This window comes from Cheilinus undulatus, linkage group 11, assembly GCF_018320785.1.
Source record: "Cheilinus undulatus linkage group 11, ASM1832078v1, whole genome shotgun sequence".
NCBI classification, from domain to species: Eukaryota; Metazoa; Chordata; class Actinopteri; order Labriformes; family Labridae; genus Cheilinus; species Cheilinus undulatus.
The window spans coordinates 19,399,295-19,414,117 of record NC_054875.1 but is presented as its reverse complement, the minus strand read 5'-3'; the positions used below and the strand labels follow the sequence as shown (position 1 = coordinate 19,414,117).

The 14,823-nt window shown below is 40.2% G+C and overlaps 1 protein-coding gene across 4 annotated transcripts in view; it reads left to right on the top strand.

The window, feature by feature from the left end:
* Positions 1-14,823, top strand: part of kazna (kazrin, periplakin interacting protein a) — a 294,446-nt gene that overhangs the window by 104,825 nt on the left and 174,798 nt on the right. For all 4 annotated transcript variants that reach the window (XM_041798665.1, XM_041798666.1, XM_041798664.1 and 1 more), the window contains exon 3: positions 859-1,045. In XM_041798665.1, coding sequence (XP_041654599.1) covers positions 859-1,045 — 187 coding nt within the window. The remainder of the gene's footprint in view (positions 1-858; positions 1,046-14,823) is intronic.

The following is a 14,823-nucleotide window of genomic DNA, read 5'->3' as shown; positions in this document are numbered from 1 at the left end:
TCTATGGGATTTTAGTTACCTTCTTTAAAACATCCCAGCAGAGCTTAAGGTATGTATTTTTCTACAGGACGTATATATCATAGTGATACTTTAATGGCAGCTTTGTTTGCATAATTATTTTTGTTTTACGCCACAACTACTTCTTTGCCAAACTAATGATTTCCTTCCCTTTGCTTTGAGGCTTTGAGGAGGGAAATGCAGTCTGGATACATGGAGGGAGTAAGAGAAAAGCTGCAGTGTTTCACTGGTGCCCAATTCCCAGGCTCAGCCACATTTCTTGTGTCAGACCAGTCCAAACACAAAATCCCAGATTCTTCGAGCAGTATCTCTAGAAGACAGCTGTGCTGAGGACCTCTGACTCTCATGTTCTCAGATCGTCCAGCTCATTCCCCCCCAGACATTCTCTCCAAATGGTTCAGTCCATTTAAAAAGGTGCTTGTCATCTCTCAATGCTCTGTGTCCTTTCAACAGTCAGCTGCAGGGAGCACATTTCACAGAGGCAGTGCTGGCTCTCTCACACACATAGACACTTACAAATGCACACTCTCATGCCGTTACGGAACTCAGAGACACAAAAACACACACAGGCATGATCGCACACTGACATACTCACCACATACACACACCTCCTAAGTGTACACTCCTTCCAGCAGATGCACACTCCCCCCTGAGCCGGATGCCTCTGTTTAAGGGAGAGGACAAACTGCTTTGAGGATTTAACTTGGCTTTTTCATAAAAAAGGAGCAAGAACACACAGAGAACGCAAAGGGGAAGGATTTACTCGGGGACACCTTCCTCCACAGGAAATGGTCAACTTATCAGCATGACACCTTATCTGGATTCCCCTCTCCTTCTCAGGCAAAAATCCTGAAAATGATGGATGACAACAAGCAGTTGGCTCAACGCATCGATGGGGCCATCCAGTCCGCCAGCCAAGAGGTGACCAACCTTCGGTCAGAGCTGAGCGCAACCAGCCGCAGACTGGCCGAGTTGGGGGCTACCGACTCTGCCGGCAATGTGGAGACCCTGCAGCATAACCACAATGGTAAGAGAAGTGTTGTGAGTGTGTGCTGAGGTGCTGTGAACATGTGTCGAAGGATGAGTTCACTCTGATGCAGCTGTGTCAAGTCTTGAAAAGTGTTCCCTAGTGCGTCTTTGTGTTTCAAATGTGTTTCTGCATGTAATGGAAGTTGAAAAAGCCTCCTCTCATGCCTCTGTGCATGGGAATGAGTCCAGATCTGAAAGTCAGTCAGTGAGTGAATGAGTTCAACAAAAGAGATGAGGGGATTCTGCTGGCTTGTGTCCACTCTCAGTCCCCCACAAATCCCTTCTCATGTTGAATAATTAACCTCCTGAACCTTGAAGTGGGGGGTAGAGCTACACTTTAGTCAGGGCAGAGTGGGTAAAGTTACAACCTCCTTTCACTCCCGGCCACTCGGTCTGCTCACTCATTCCGTGCTCCCTTAACAGGGCAATGGATCTGTGTCTCTTGAGGAGGAAGGGAAAGGGGGCAGGTTTTAGGGTTGCCGTTGGTTACTGTTACTGAGAGCTGTTTGAATGGCTGCCCAGGCTTTAGAATGCTGTCCCCTGCATGTGTGCGAGCTGCAGCTGCTATGCATGCCCTTCTACAACTTTTTTCAACCCTCAGTTAGATTTGAGATCATAAACAGATGTGTGTTTTTGCATTTGTGTGCATGCATAAGCATGGATGGCTGCATTAGCATGTGTGGGAATGCATACCCATGCTTGTCATGTCCTTTCAACTTCTGGCACAAACATACTCTCACACTCTCGCTGTTTCCATAGCAGTCAGCTGGTCCAGTGAGCTGTCTGATAGGATATGTTCCATGTCGGCTCCGGCAGATCTGAAGCCACATATCTTCCAGATACTTCCGAGATCAAGCTCAGGGAAAGGTCTAATGTATTTCCTCTCACATTCACAGGGAAAAATCTGTTGGCTAACTTTTCCTCAGTGATGACAGCGATCCATTTGATCCTCAGTTGACCCCTGCAGGGTTTTTTTCAAAGAGGAAAATGTGATCCCAGGCTGCCTCTCACAGCTGGTCAGGGACAGTTCAGTCATGTGTCAGCATTGTTTTCACCAGTCTGCCCCTGTCGCTTTGTTTTGCAGTTATTTTTTTCTGGCTCTGTGTGTGTTTGTTTGTATGTGAGTGCCTTGCGGTATCCCTTTAACCCCTGTGCACGCTAACACTCCTGCTGTTTCCATAGCAGTGTGTGTGCCAGTGTGAGTGACGACAAGCATTCCTCCGGGAGGGTTTGAGCGCTGATGTCATTTTGCCTCGTAGCTGCTGCTCTGCTCAGCTAAAATTCTGTCTGCGATGTGCATGTTCAATGGTGGAATCTCATTCATCTGAAAGTGGATTCATAAAACCCACATAAATACCACATTAACACAATAGAGATGACAGAAAAAGACTTTATGAGTGGTCCATTTTTAAAATGTCCTCAGTGTGTCTGAAATAATACACTTTCACAAGCTGGCACCAATCTGTAGATCTCTCTTGAGACAGATTTTGCTGCATAATTGTCTTGAAATGCTGGGCTAAGTGGTTCTGAGTGCACCTTTTTTAACATCATGAATTACACACACACACACACACACACACACACACAATCATGCACACACGCATGTCCCTGTGATACTGGAGATTATAGTTGCTGATTCCTGCCTTTGTTTGGGCTGTGTATCGTTACCGTCATTGTGTGTCTGTCAATAACTCCTTTTTTTTATTACACACCCACCTCTCACTGCCTGTTCTCACCCCCTCCTCTGCCGAGCTGTTCTTTACAAGCCTAGGGTGTACAATAGAAATGGCTGGGGATAGGGGGATTAGGTAATTTATCACCAGTGGCTGTGTTGGAAAAGGAGGTGTTTGCTGGGGGTCGCTGGTTCATTGCACAGCCAACAGAGAGGGAGTCCTGGGGGGACTGTCTTGGGGGGATACCTGGCACTTCAGCACTGGCAGCACTAACCTTGCTAGCAGGCTTGCCTACCTTAATTGCATTTCTACTGCCTGGGGGATTGGATTTGCATGTTACAATTATTCCAACAAGAGCTGAAAGTATACATAAACAGGAATGTGTCATGTAATTTCTTATGTGTGTGGAGAGGTATATGCTGCCAATTGTTGTTAAACATGTACAGACAAAAGTAGGGCTGGGCTCTGTTGAGAAAAAAAACACTTTTCCTCCTGTATTGCTCAATCAATGTAGACTTTTATCACTGTATCTACCGTAAATCAGTTGTTAAACCTGCATTTTTGATCCTTTTTTTAATCTAGAAAGTTGACTGCTGCTTATACAACAGGACAACTTGTATATCAGTATATACTGTAATGCTTAGACATGCAACTGAAAATGTATCCCCATTCATTGTGTATTAAAAGTTGCTACTTCAACCTCACATAATGGGACAAACCACACCAGTTGGGTTTGGCGCCACTTTTAGCCATTTTCACCCTTGTCATGTCATAGCCATGCATTTTAGGAAGACGAGAAGCACACCTCTAAGTAAATACACCTTGTTAAGTGCTGGCTTGACACAGAAGACTTCTCAGTGAGGACAAAGGGGTAGGGATGGATAGCTTTCACATTTGAACAGGAGCGGTACCAATGCCTGGTACCTGTAAATCGGTACCGTACACAATGGTGCCCTTTTAAAGTACTTTTGTGGGTGAATATGCAATTATAAATGTTATTTAGTTTATAAAAAAAAATCAAAAAACTTCAGAATTTTAGATATTTATTAGTCAATATCAAAACATGACAAATATCAAATATATCAAAACAACATCAAACACCGTTTGTAATGTAACATCACAAGTGTTTTTTAAAAATTACTCCTTTCTTTTTCAACAGCACTATCATGTCAACTTTCTCTACTAAGAGCAGCGCCAACTCCACACTGATCAATCAATCACGCGGTCATACGAAACAAACGCAACTGGACCTTGCACAAAGCCTGTTGCATCCCATTTGTATTCACTGCAAAAATTCGTACAATGTGGCAAATGGTTTCGTACTGCAATGCAAATGAGCTGTGAGGATGAGCCTGTTGCTCTGTCACTCCTTAGAAATCACACTTGATCCATCCATCCTGACCGAGAACTTCATATGGCACCAGCTTTGCCAAGTTGAGAGATGGAGATGGAGAGCAACTTTTTGGAGGCTCTTACACGGGGCGTGTTTGAGCTTAAGTGTCTGTTACGTGGCTGTGAGAACAAACTTGTGCTTTTATCTGGTATATTTCCATGGTTGATATCCACATGATAAAAGGACGAATCATGATGTTTAAAGTTGGTGGGAGAGAGAGAGGTAGGGGGTTGAGCGAGCAAGAGAGAATCATCAATCTTCACACTGCTTCCTCAGATTAGAAATACTGCCATAGCAAGCCTTGCACTGCGTGTCACAAGTATTGCAGCATAATCTGCACCGTATTTTGAAGTGGAGCCATACCTTCCACTCCTTCCTATCAGCAGTGCTTGCTTTGTCATCACGCTCTTGTGCGTGCAATACTGCATTCGCATCCGGCATAGAAAATTGTCTACTCTTACTCTCTCTGCTAGTCGCAAGGATGCATTTAGGTACCAAAATATGGTTTGATTTTATGTGAATCAATACTCAGTAGTGCAGGTGGAATTCGGTTGGTACCTATAAAAGTACTGAATTTGGTACCCATCAAGGTTGTTATAGTTAACTAAAACTAACTAAATAACTAACACCAAAATTCAACAATCATTTTAATTTAGTGAAACTAAATAAAAACTAAGTTTTACCAAAAATACTAAAACTAACTAAACCTGTATAGTGCACTTACAAAACTAACTAAAATAAAAACGGAGACAAAATATCCTTAGTTTTAGTCTTTGACACAACCATACTGACTTGCACTGACACCCAAGTCAGGGGAGTGTAAAATTGCCTGATCTGACTGGTTAAGACTTCACATAGTTTTATGTCTGGAGTTGTATTCAAACATTATTATTAAGTAAACAAAATAACAAGTGAGGAGTAGCCCATTTGAATATGTTTTTAAAAATGTATGACGCTCACTCAACCCTGAAATCTATCCGTAAAAAACTAAAACTAACACTAAAACTAATAAATACTAAACTACAACGAAGCATTCTTTGCAAAATTGAAACTAAACTAAATTAACAAAGCAGCGGTCAAAACTAATAAAAACTAAACTGAAATTAAACACAGAAAGTGAAAATGAAATAAAAATAAAAACTAATGAAAAATCCAAAACTATTATAACCTTGGTATCCATCCCTAACAACAGGTGACAGGCAGAGGAGGGCAAAGCAACTAGACGCTCAACTACCTTATTTTGGTGAGTCGATGAGCAGACTCCATACTGCCAGCATAGAAGGTACTAAAAGAACAACACTGCTGTAAAGAAACTACACATCAAAGACTTTGCAAAACAAAACATAAATTCCCATGCAGGAGGACAGCTGAAACCTTTTACCCCTATGAGAGATTTAAAAAAACGACTGGGGCTTATATACCTGGGTGACATACATACTAGATTTAGACCTTCCAATGCTCTCTTCTACCTACTGATCCACAGTCGACCCAGCAGCAGCCTGATTAGTGGAAGCAAAAAACACTTGCATAGTCATTTCTGAAGATCTGTCAGGTATTCCAGGCATGTTTCTAAAACATCTGAATTGCTGTGTTTGCTGGTTTAATTTAAGAGAGTGTGATGCTTCCTGCTGTTTGGTTAGTTGCTGTTGTTTGTGGAGGCAGTTTTAGTGAATTGCAACAAGCTTATTAAAAAACTTATTATTGGCTAAGGTATACTCCTAAAATAAAAGGACACCATTAAAGCTGGTAAAATCATTAAATACAAGAGTTTGTGATTAAAAATCAGTGCTGGACAAGGAATGTTGCTGATCTGATCAAACTTCCATATCATCAACATCATGTGTCAATTCTCCACATGTTCAATTTTTTTTTTTTTACTCACTCTTATTCTTGTTTGTTTTTTGTGAGTTTTGCCTCGGACTTAAATGGACTACATCTAAGTAAGCATTAAGCTAAATATAAAACTGGTATAGTGAATTAGAAACTTGTTGCTAGTGCTGGTCATTGCTTTATTGTGTTTATATGCTTTATGTTTGTTCCAGTGTTTTTTTTTTTTTTAGCTTTTTGGATTTGCTTATTGGACACATGCTTGGTATTTTTTACCCCATAAATTACAAAAAAGCACCTTGTTGTGCATACAGATGGTCTTGTATCTATAGTCTTCAGTTGGTGTCACAACCAATTTAATATAGAGCAGACCTGCTGTGGCTACCTTGATTAAATGTGTCACATCCAAGAAATAGCTGTTTTAAAGTTATGTCATACATTTTTGTGCTGTAATTGTTTTTTTGTTTTGTTTTGTTTTGTTTTTTTGTTTTGTATTCAACACTTGTATATGCAGTGAAAATTGCTGCCATTAAGCAGAATTATCACTTGCCATGTAACAGTTTGATTTCATTCTTGTAGTGTGAACAGCAACATGATCTTTGTCTTTAAAAGTAACATACAAACAAATGCGATTCAAAAACAGGCATTTTTGTTTACATTATTTTTAAACTTTTACTTCACCTAACTGTTTGAGGTCTACCAAGGGAGACTTGACTATATCTAAAGGAAAGTTAATAGCAGTTTGACAGCATCCACTTAGAGGCTTTTTTCTCAGAGCTTTCAGCTTTGTCTCATCGTGTTTATTAGCTGTAGAAGTAAGCACTGCTAATAGAGATAGTTCAGCACATGATCTAAGCTGTTGTCAGCAGTTTATTCACTGCAGTTCTGTGTGAAAGACATGAATATGTAATTTAACCATATAAGAACTATGGGTTGATTGTGCTTTAAATATTTTTTTTGGCAATTTATTTTTTATTGATGTAATAAGAACAAATTGAATTACATCAACATTTTCCACAGTATTTTTAACAGGTTTAGACCAACCCCCGCCCCCCACCCCTTCCCAACACCACCACCAGTCAACAGGACATCAACCACAGTCCAAATAGTTATTCAGATAGTAGATCCTTTAAGTTAGATATCAAGCCAGTCCATATGAGAGTTGTGTTCTGCTTAGCACCATTGACTCTTGCTTTTGATAACTCCAGATAAGTAATGTCCACAAAGCCTTCATTCCTGGCGTAGGAATACATTTCTGGGTGTTTAATTTATCGTAGATATATGTCACTAATTTACTCTGAGTATTCTGTGCTTTAAATATTTTAGATTAAAGAAGATTTTATCCTGCTTCAATTAGATTTACAGACTAAGCCAGTTCTGCTGGTTTCTCACTTAATTTGTGTGAACCACTGTTGTTTTTCTCTTCATTCAGTAATGTGCATGTTTGCATCACTATCCTTTCTTTGCTCATTGAGTACTGATAACTTTTGGAGGCCATTTTACACTAGTGTGGAAATCACCATCTCTCTCTTGGATCTGAAAACATCGCTGGTACAGATTCAACAAGCCAATGCTTGAATTACAGCAATCCTTGATATTAACTGTTAATTTTTTTTAATAATTATTAATGGTACTTGTGGACTCTTTAGTATGTTAAGCACCAGATTAAACATACAGTAGAATACCAGCCAGATATGACATGCTGGTAAACTGACTGTGACTTTTAACCAACAAAAAAGACTAACATGACTGTAAGCCCCATAGAGTCATAACAAGAGTGTGATTCAGTTTGTTGTACAGTCATAGTGCGTAAACATGTAGGCTGACATGAAGAAAGGGTGCTGCAGAATGGGAATAATCCTCTGTTTGCAAAAGCTGATTGTATTCTAACCGCCTCTTATGAGGGAGGTTAAGGTCATGAGAGACAGTCAATCCTTTTGTATTTAATGACTTATTCATTCTTATTATCAGTGATGAGAGTATTTGAGTCAAGTATTGTTGGTCAAACTCTCACAAAAAAAGCTGATTGCGTGACACAAATCTTTCTGTTCTGTCTAAAGCTCATCAAAAAGTTTTCAATTATGTTGTGCAATCATTTGAGTTTAACAGATTTTATCTTCATATTTAAACTTAGGAAGATTTATTTCTTGTTTAGAAGGAGTTTTCCAGAAGACTGAGAACGAATTAGGTTTTTTATGTCATTTGGTATAAAGGACTTGCTGTCTCTTTTATGAGCAGACCGTCTCTGCTTGTTAAAATGCTACTGAGACGAGAGTAGGATGGTGATCTGTACTTCTGTTCACGTAAAGCCTCATTGGTCATTGACATTAGATATGAAAGGATTTAGAGTGTTGGTCCTCCTTTAGAGGAGTTGCTCCCTTGGAAATGAAGAGAGGAGCTGCAGAGAAATGACATGACCATTCCTGCTTTTAATGCTACCAGCTAGACCTTGAATCGGAATGAAAATGTGTGAGTACTTTCAACTAGATGCTGTAAAACTCGTGGTTTAGAAGTCATTTGGTAAAACTTTTTCGTTTTTGCTCAAGCACCATAGTGGTCTGACCTGACCTCTCTCAGGCCAGCCCCACACAGTTTTCAGATCGATGCAGTATTGTGCAGTCCACTCATTCATCAGAAAAGGATTAAAAAAAAAAAAGATATTTTTCCAGCAGAATTCAATAGGGCCTTAAAATTGGTAAGGGGGGAGCAAATGCTGTGTCTGCCCCCTCCCTCTACCTGTTGATTCCAGCTGTTAAAACTGAATCTACCATGTCTGTTTTAAACGCTGTAAAACAACAATCCCACGCACTACCTGTCCCCAGCATCGACTTTCCTGTTATCACACCTCAGGCTTACTGAGGTAACATGACATTTAGTGCAATTACTTTGCTCTGTGATTACAATTTTTACGCATGAGTGCAAAACATTTCTTCTTGATGGGGCTTCTGTTATTCTGCTTACTGGGAGTATCCAATTGGCAGTGTATTAAAACACTGTTCCAACAGATAGTGCTTCATTAACATTAAAAGGAGCATGGGCAATTGTTCTCCTGCAGTTTGCAGAATGCATACACATACAAACATGACTAATGACTTAAACTTTTTTTGCCCACTGTAACAGGTAAATATATGAATAGAACAAGCAGAATGAGGTAATAAACACAAACATTGTTATTTTTACTTAGTTATATAACTAAAAATATAACTAGTAATTAAGGTCAAGTGAAGAAAACCTAGAATATCAGCAGTAAAAGATAGTTAAATCAGTGCAAGTGTATGAATATTTAGAAATGCATGAAATTGGATTTCCTATATGCTGATATTTCCAAACTATTTTTAGCTACTACAATATAATCACACCTTTTTTATTGTAAAGAAAACCAAGTGTCTCTGTGACACACCGAGAGAGGCTGAGTGGAGCAGGACTGAGAGAAGAGAGGAGTCAAACGTTCTAGTTCTACATTTTGGGCTTCAGTCAAAATGTTCAGGGCTCCCAGTGGGCCCCTTGACTTTGTGGCACCTGTGGGCCAGGCAACCACCTATGTCTGATGCATAGGTGTACATTTAGCTGATATTGTGGTGAATTATTTGTTTCGTTATCTATTAATTATTAATTAAATTTGAAGGAAACTTCAAGGCAAAATGCAGCAAAATAAGTATGTGTAATTACAGTAAATTCTGTGTGATTATTAGTACCCTTTAATGTTGCATGAGAACATCTTTGGAATCCAGTTTAGGCAAAATCAACACATTTCTGGATGGCAGAGCACTAAACATTTGCTCACTGCCTACAACAAGCCCAAGGGCACAAAGATAACTTTCATCGTTGTCTTCTTTGATGTTAAAGTTGTTGTTCTGTCAAATTTCAGAAGAATCATTCAGGTGTAGAACGCCTCAGATAGATTATAGGTTTCCTCATGAATTGTATTTTCTGCTGTCTGTTGTCTGCTCAGATGATGTCTCCAAAGCCTGACATTTCACAACATGCCATTACCTGTGTAGCCTTTCACACTCCCTATCATTGATTAGATGAAGAGGGATAGGTGTAAAGCTGCTGTCACTCAGGGACGCTTTTGGTGCAGAGTGCAGGGCTAAGTGACTGAAAACAAAGAAACAAAAAGAGAGGAGAGATGTAACGGGATAATGCAGTCATAAAAGACTGCAATGAATTACCACAAGCTGTGAAATGGCACCAAATCTCATTAGTGTTTTTCTTCAATGAAAATGGCTCGTGACTCCCTCTCTGTCTTTGGCAATGAGAAACTTAATGACTTGTGTGAGGAAGAAATGATAGTCCTCCTCAGGTTTTCATGTTTATGGCACGTTTTATGGACATTTATTTGACAAAGTCTCCCAACAGATGGCTTGTCATCAAGGCAGGCCTCATAAGCACAACAAAAATTGGAAATGCAGCAATTGCCTTTGGCAAACTTCATTTAGCTCCTCTCTTGGCGTCATCTGTGGTAACTTTCCTAATGAATCCCAAGCTTAGATGAAAGCACCACCCACAGGAGGGTGTATATCAAATGGAACGACCCATGTCGCTTTAATTAATAAGGCTGAAACCTGAACATGTGGTTGTAGGTGGTAATTACTTGCCTCTAAAGCATGTTAATGATGAGTGATGTTAGTCTGTAACCATATGTTTAAAGGTCATTCATTTACATAAACATGTAGCCATCAACTGTGTGAGAGAACCTTGTGATTTTTAATTGATGACAATGTGGATGAAGTTAAATACATGCTGAGGTCATTCTTATGTGTGCATTCCATGTAGTCAGGTTGTATAATCACAGCACCGCCACACACACATGTCTCTTTGGCCTTATCAAAAATGTTTAGGAGAGATTTCAGTGTTTTCCAGACAGTCTTCAGCTACCCATGAGCCTTTACATACCAGAAGTAGCTTTGTTTGACATCACAACTTTTACACTGCTTAACTTGCACTTTCCCATCTACCCACACAAAGTATTTATTTTACTCTACCTGAGTAGACAATTTGGTGCCCTTCATTGTGTTTTGGTAGGTTACACCTGTAGTCCATGTTTGATGTTTGGGGCAGTTCCCTGTATGCATTAATGAGTCTGAGCGGCTCGTGGGTATGTAAATGAATGTTGCCCTCTGTCCTTCAGCCTGCCTTTCCTGAAAACTGATGCTAACAGCACTCATATGCTCGGTGGCAGATGGCATGAGCGAGTGCGCTCGGTAATCGGTGACATTGCATATATTCAGGTGCTATGAAGTGCAAACGCTGAGCTGTATCATGCATAACTGAGGACAAAGTGGGTTAGAGAGGAGGGGAAAAAACTGAAGTGCAATGTTAATGTCACTTTTAACTCAGAACAACATTTGACAGATATGTTGTTGACCCATGAAGGTTACATGCCTGTATAATTAATAGGACACCTTGTAGATAGACTGCTGTGAACAGTGATTAAAGTTGTATTAATTTGAAAGCTTCATAAGTAAGTAACATAGGGTGCTGGACATCATTGTTTTATTATGGCATCTACTAAAGCCCCTATTAGTCTGTAGATGGCCTTAATTTCACATTTTTGCCACAGGCTTCATTTCAAACCCATCAAAACAAACTTGTTCCTCCAGATAATGTGGCAAAGACTCATTCTGAACAGAAGTGTTGTGAGTAATCCATTGATGAGGAAGGAAATAAAATGAGACAATTGAGCATCTGAACCTACGGAAGGTTTTACTGCAATTACATCAGTTCAGTCTCTGGTGTTGAAATCTGCAAAGTGTGAGCTGATAGGTCTGCTCTGTCGCCCCAGAGAATGGCTCTTAATAGGCTGAGATAGGAGATGAGGGAAGTGTGTGCTCCTCACGCACTGAGCCTCTCAGTGATTTTTGAGTGATGTGATGTGACAGGGACAGGGGAGGAGGGGGTACACTGCGGGGTGTCCTAAGATTTTGTCAGCAATTATTCACAATGAGGTGCAGGCAGACGATCAGCTGTGGCAGCAGCAATGCTGAAATGACGTTTTTTTGTCCGTATTGCGTTTCAAGAAGGACTGGATTGAAAGGATGGGAGTTTGGCTATTTGTCTTCTCTGTTCTGTTTGAGTGAAACTGATGCTGTGCAGTACACTGTGTTTCACTGTCACAAAATGCTGCAGCGCTATGTGGAGACTGTAAATCTCGATGACATTCTTATACCCTTTATCTCTGTGGTTCTCACGTTAAAGAAACACTTTTTTATATACAATTTTAAGGGCTAATGAATATTATATTTTACAACTGAAAAAAGTTTTACTTAGCATTTATTGTCGAAATACTGTGCATTTAAATGACATGAAAGTTTGTATTCATTTCAGACTAATGGGCCTGTTGTATGCTCAGTGCAAAGCATCTCCGTGTCTTTCCTATTTGACTTGACTCAGTTGTCATTTTCATGCAGAGCACTCATGTTTAACAAATAATAATAGATAACAAATAAGCTTGTGCTCTGGCTAGCCTCCATAGGTGTATTTGTCTTAAAAGAAGGTGTGGTCAGGCACAAAGCTGGTGCATCCCTGTCTTGAGGAGACAGAAGATGACAGCACAAAGGAGCACCTAAAACCTGGTCTAAAGTCAAATGTCTGTGTTGCAGTAAGAAGAAAACACATTAAAGAGATATGCTTAGGATGAGCTTATTCCACACACAGGGCACACACCTTTTCTACAGTTTAATATCAGTAATTTTGCTGATACATTTAACTGAAGTTCTAAGGAAAAAGAGAGCTTTGAGACAGAGAGCTTTGGTTTCTGTTTGTATTTAAGCTCACTGTGATGTACATCTGCTCCACTGTGTATTCTGTCTTTTATATGCAGAAACACTTACATTCACATGCTCTCATGCAACAGGGTGTTGGATTCATAGAAACTTTTAATTATGTGCCACAGAAATTATAGCTTGCAGATAGTGTCCAGCGTCTATTACACACAGGCTATAAATAAAAAGACTAGGATTGAGGCAGAGGAAATAAGTAAATAGATGTTTACCTTTATTTGAATTGGAGTTCACAGAACATGAATATAACACAAATACTGCCCAATCCTATCAGAACGATTGGGCAGTATTTGTTACCTACCATGTTCAGTCTATTAACGAATAAAACTAAAATCCACCATGTAAATACCAATGTGCCAGCTTGCAGGCACATCTTAAAGGCAATAAGAGCTGACTGCTTATTGATTTGATTCATGTTTCATCCAAAATACATGATGTTTACTCAAGTGACTTAATCTAACCTCATTGTGCTCTGTGCCCAGCTTTGCACCCAGATTGTAGGTCATACAACTAGCAATATGGAGATGCATATACCTCAAATCACTTTGCACCTTTTCCTCTAAACAGCATGCTGTATGGCCTTAAGTCTCCTCTTCTGGTCTACTTCTACAACAGGATGTTAATTTTGGATCCTAGCTGGGGGGTATGTTGTGTGTGCAACCCAAGATGATAAGAGTATTTTAGGCGTAGGTATAGCAGAATAGAATTACTGCATAGCTCTGCAGAGTCATTGGCTTGCCTTGGAGCATTTTCCACACATATGTACTGGTCCTGGGTCAGGTTTCTCCTTGCACACATCCCTCTGCAACCATTTAGAAGCTGACAAACAGAGCAGGATCTTGGATCAGTGATTCTGTTAAGCCACAACTCATGTGTCAAACAGCTTCCACCAGCTCAAAAGGACCAGTCAAGGGAGCTGTGAAGGGGTTTCAAAGTTTCTTGTGAGACTCTTTCCTTGATATTGCTCTATCGCTCCTGGAACAGGGCACAGGATGTTATGTTCTTGGGCCAAACGAGTGACGCTCAGTGTTTACAGTGTAAAGTGTAGAGGCAGTGCTCATGAAGAACAGACACTGATGTACCTGTTTGAGGGAGGAACACTCCCCTTCACTCCCATGTTTTGTACTTGACATGCTTTTTGGGATGATGCCCTTAAATCTTATTTGTGTTCAGTCTAGATAAGTTTGCCATTGGTGCAACACTTTTCCTCCTCTGTTACACTGTTTTCATTCAAAGGCAAATCACAGTTTTTGATACTGTTAGTTCCTCTTACAGAATATTTGAGAGAAACATTTTTGGAGTTGTTGCTAAATAAATAATCTTTCTTGGCAAAACAGCTTTTGCAGTGTTGTGTGCACATCTCTTTTTTTACCTGTCATGATGAACTTCTTTCTGGTGCCTCAGTGTTTCCATTGAAAATAACCCAAATGAGGGCAAGTTGATATAAAAAAAAAAAAACTTAAGCCAGTGAATAATTCACACTAACATTTTTTATCCAAATATTGGCCTGCATGTTACATATCAGTGCAACCAGTATTCCAGTATAAAATGCGGAGGCATGAGTCATCGTAACCTAAAGTGCTTAATCTACCAGGATTGCCAAACTTGCAAAGTTTCTTCAAAGTTCAATGTTTCTGTCTGAGAAATCAAGGCAAGTTTGACACATTTCTATCTAGAGATTGTGCAGTTGTACCCCTGATGCAATGACTTTTCTCTTTGGAAGAACCAAAACCAAATTAGATGATCAAAGGCACAGATTCACAAAACTGCTTTCCTGCCATCATACCTTTTGTTTTCTTTCCTAATTACCATTTGAACAAGCACAGAATGCTGTGTCTGTGTTTGTTCTAGTCAGTTAGTCAGGCCTGGCTGTTGTGAACATGAGTGATCATCCAGCCTACGATCGTCCATCTATCAGCATGCAGGCGGCCCAGCCAGCTGGTGCCTGCTGGGCTGGAGAGGCAGATTGGGCAAGCCTGGATGTCAGTGTGGTGGCAGGTGGGCCCCGTCATCAGGTAGCATAATGCCCACTGGAACAGACGGGGCCGTCTCAGAGCGACATGACGAGGGAACGAACTGGGCATGTGTGGTGGAGGAGAGA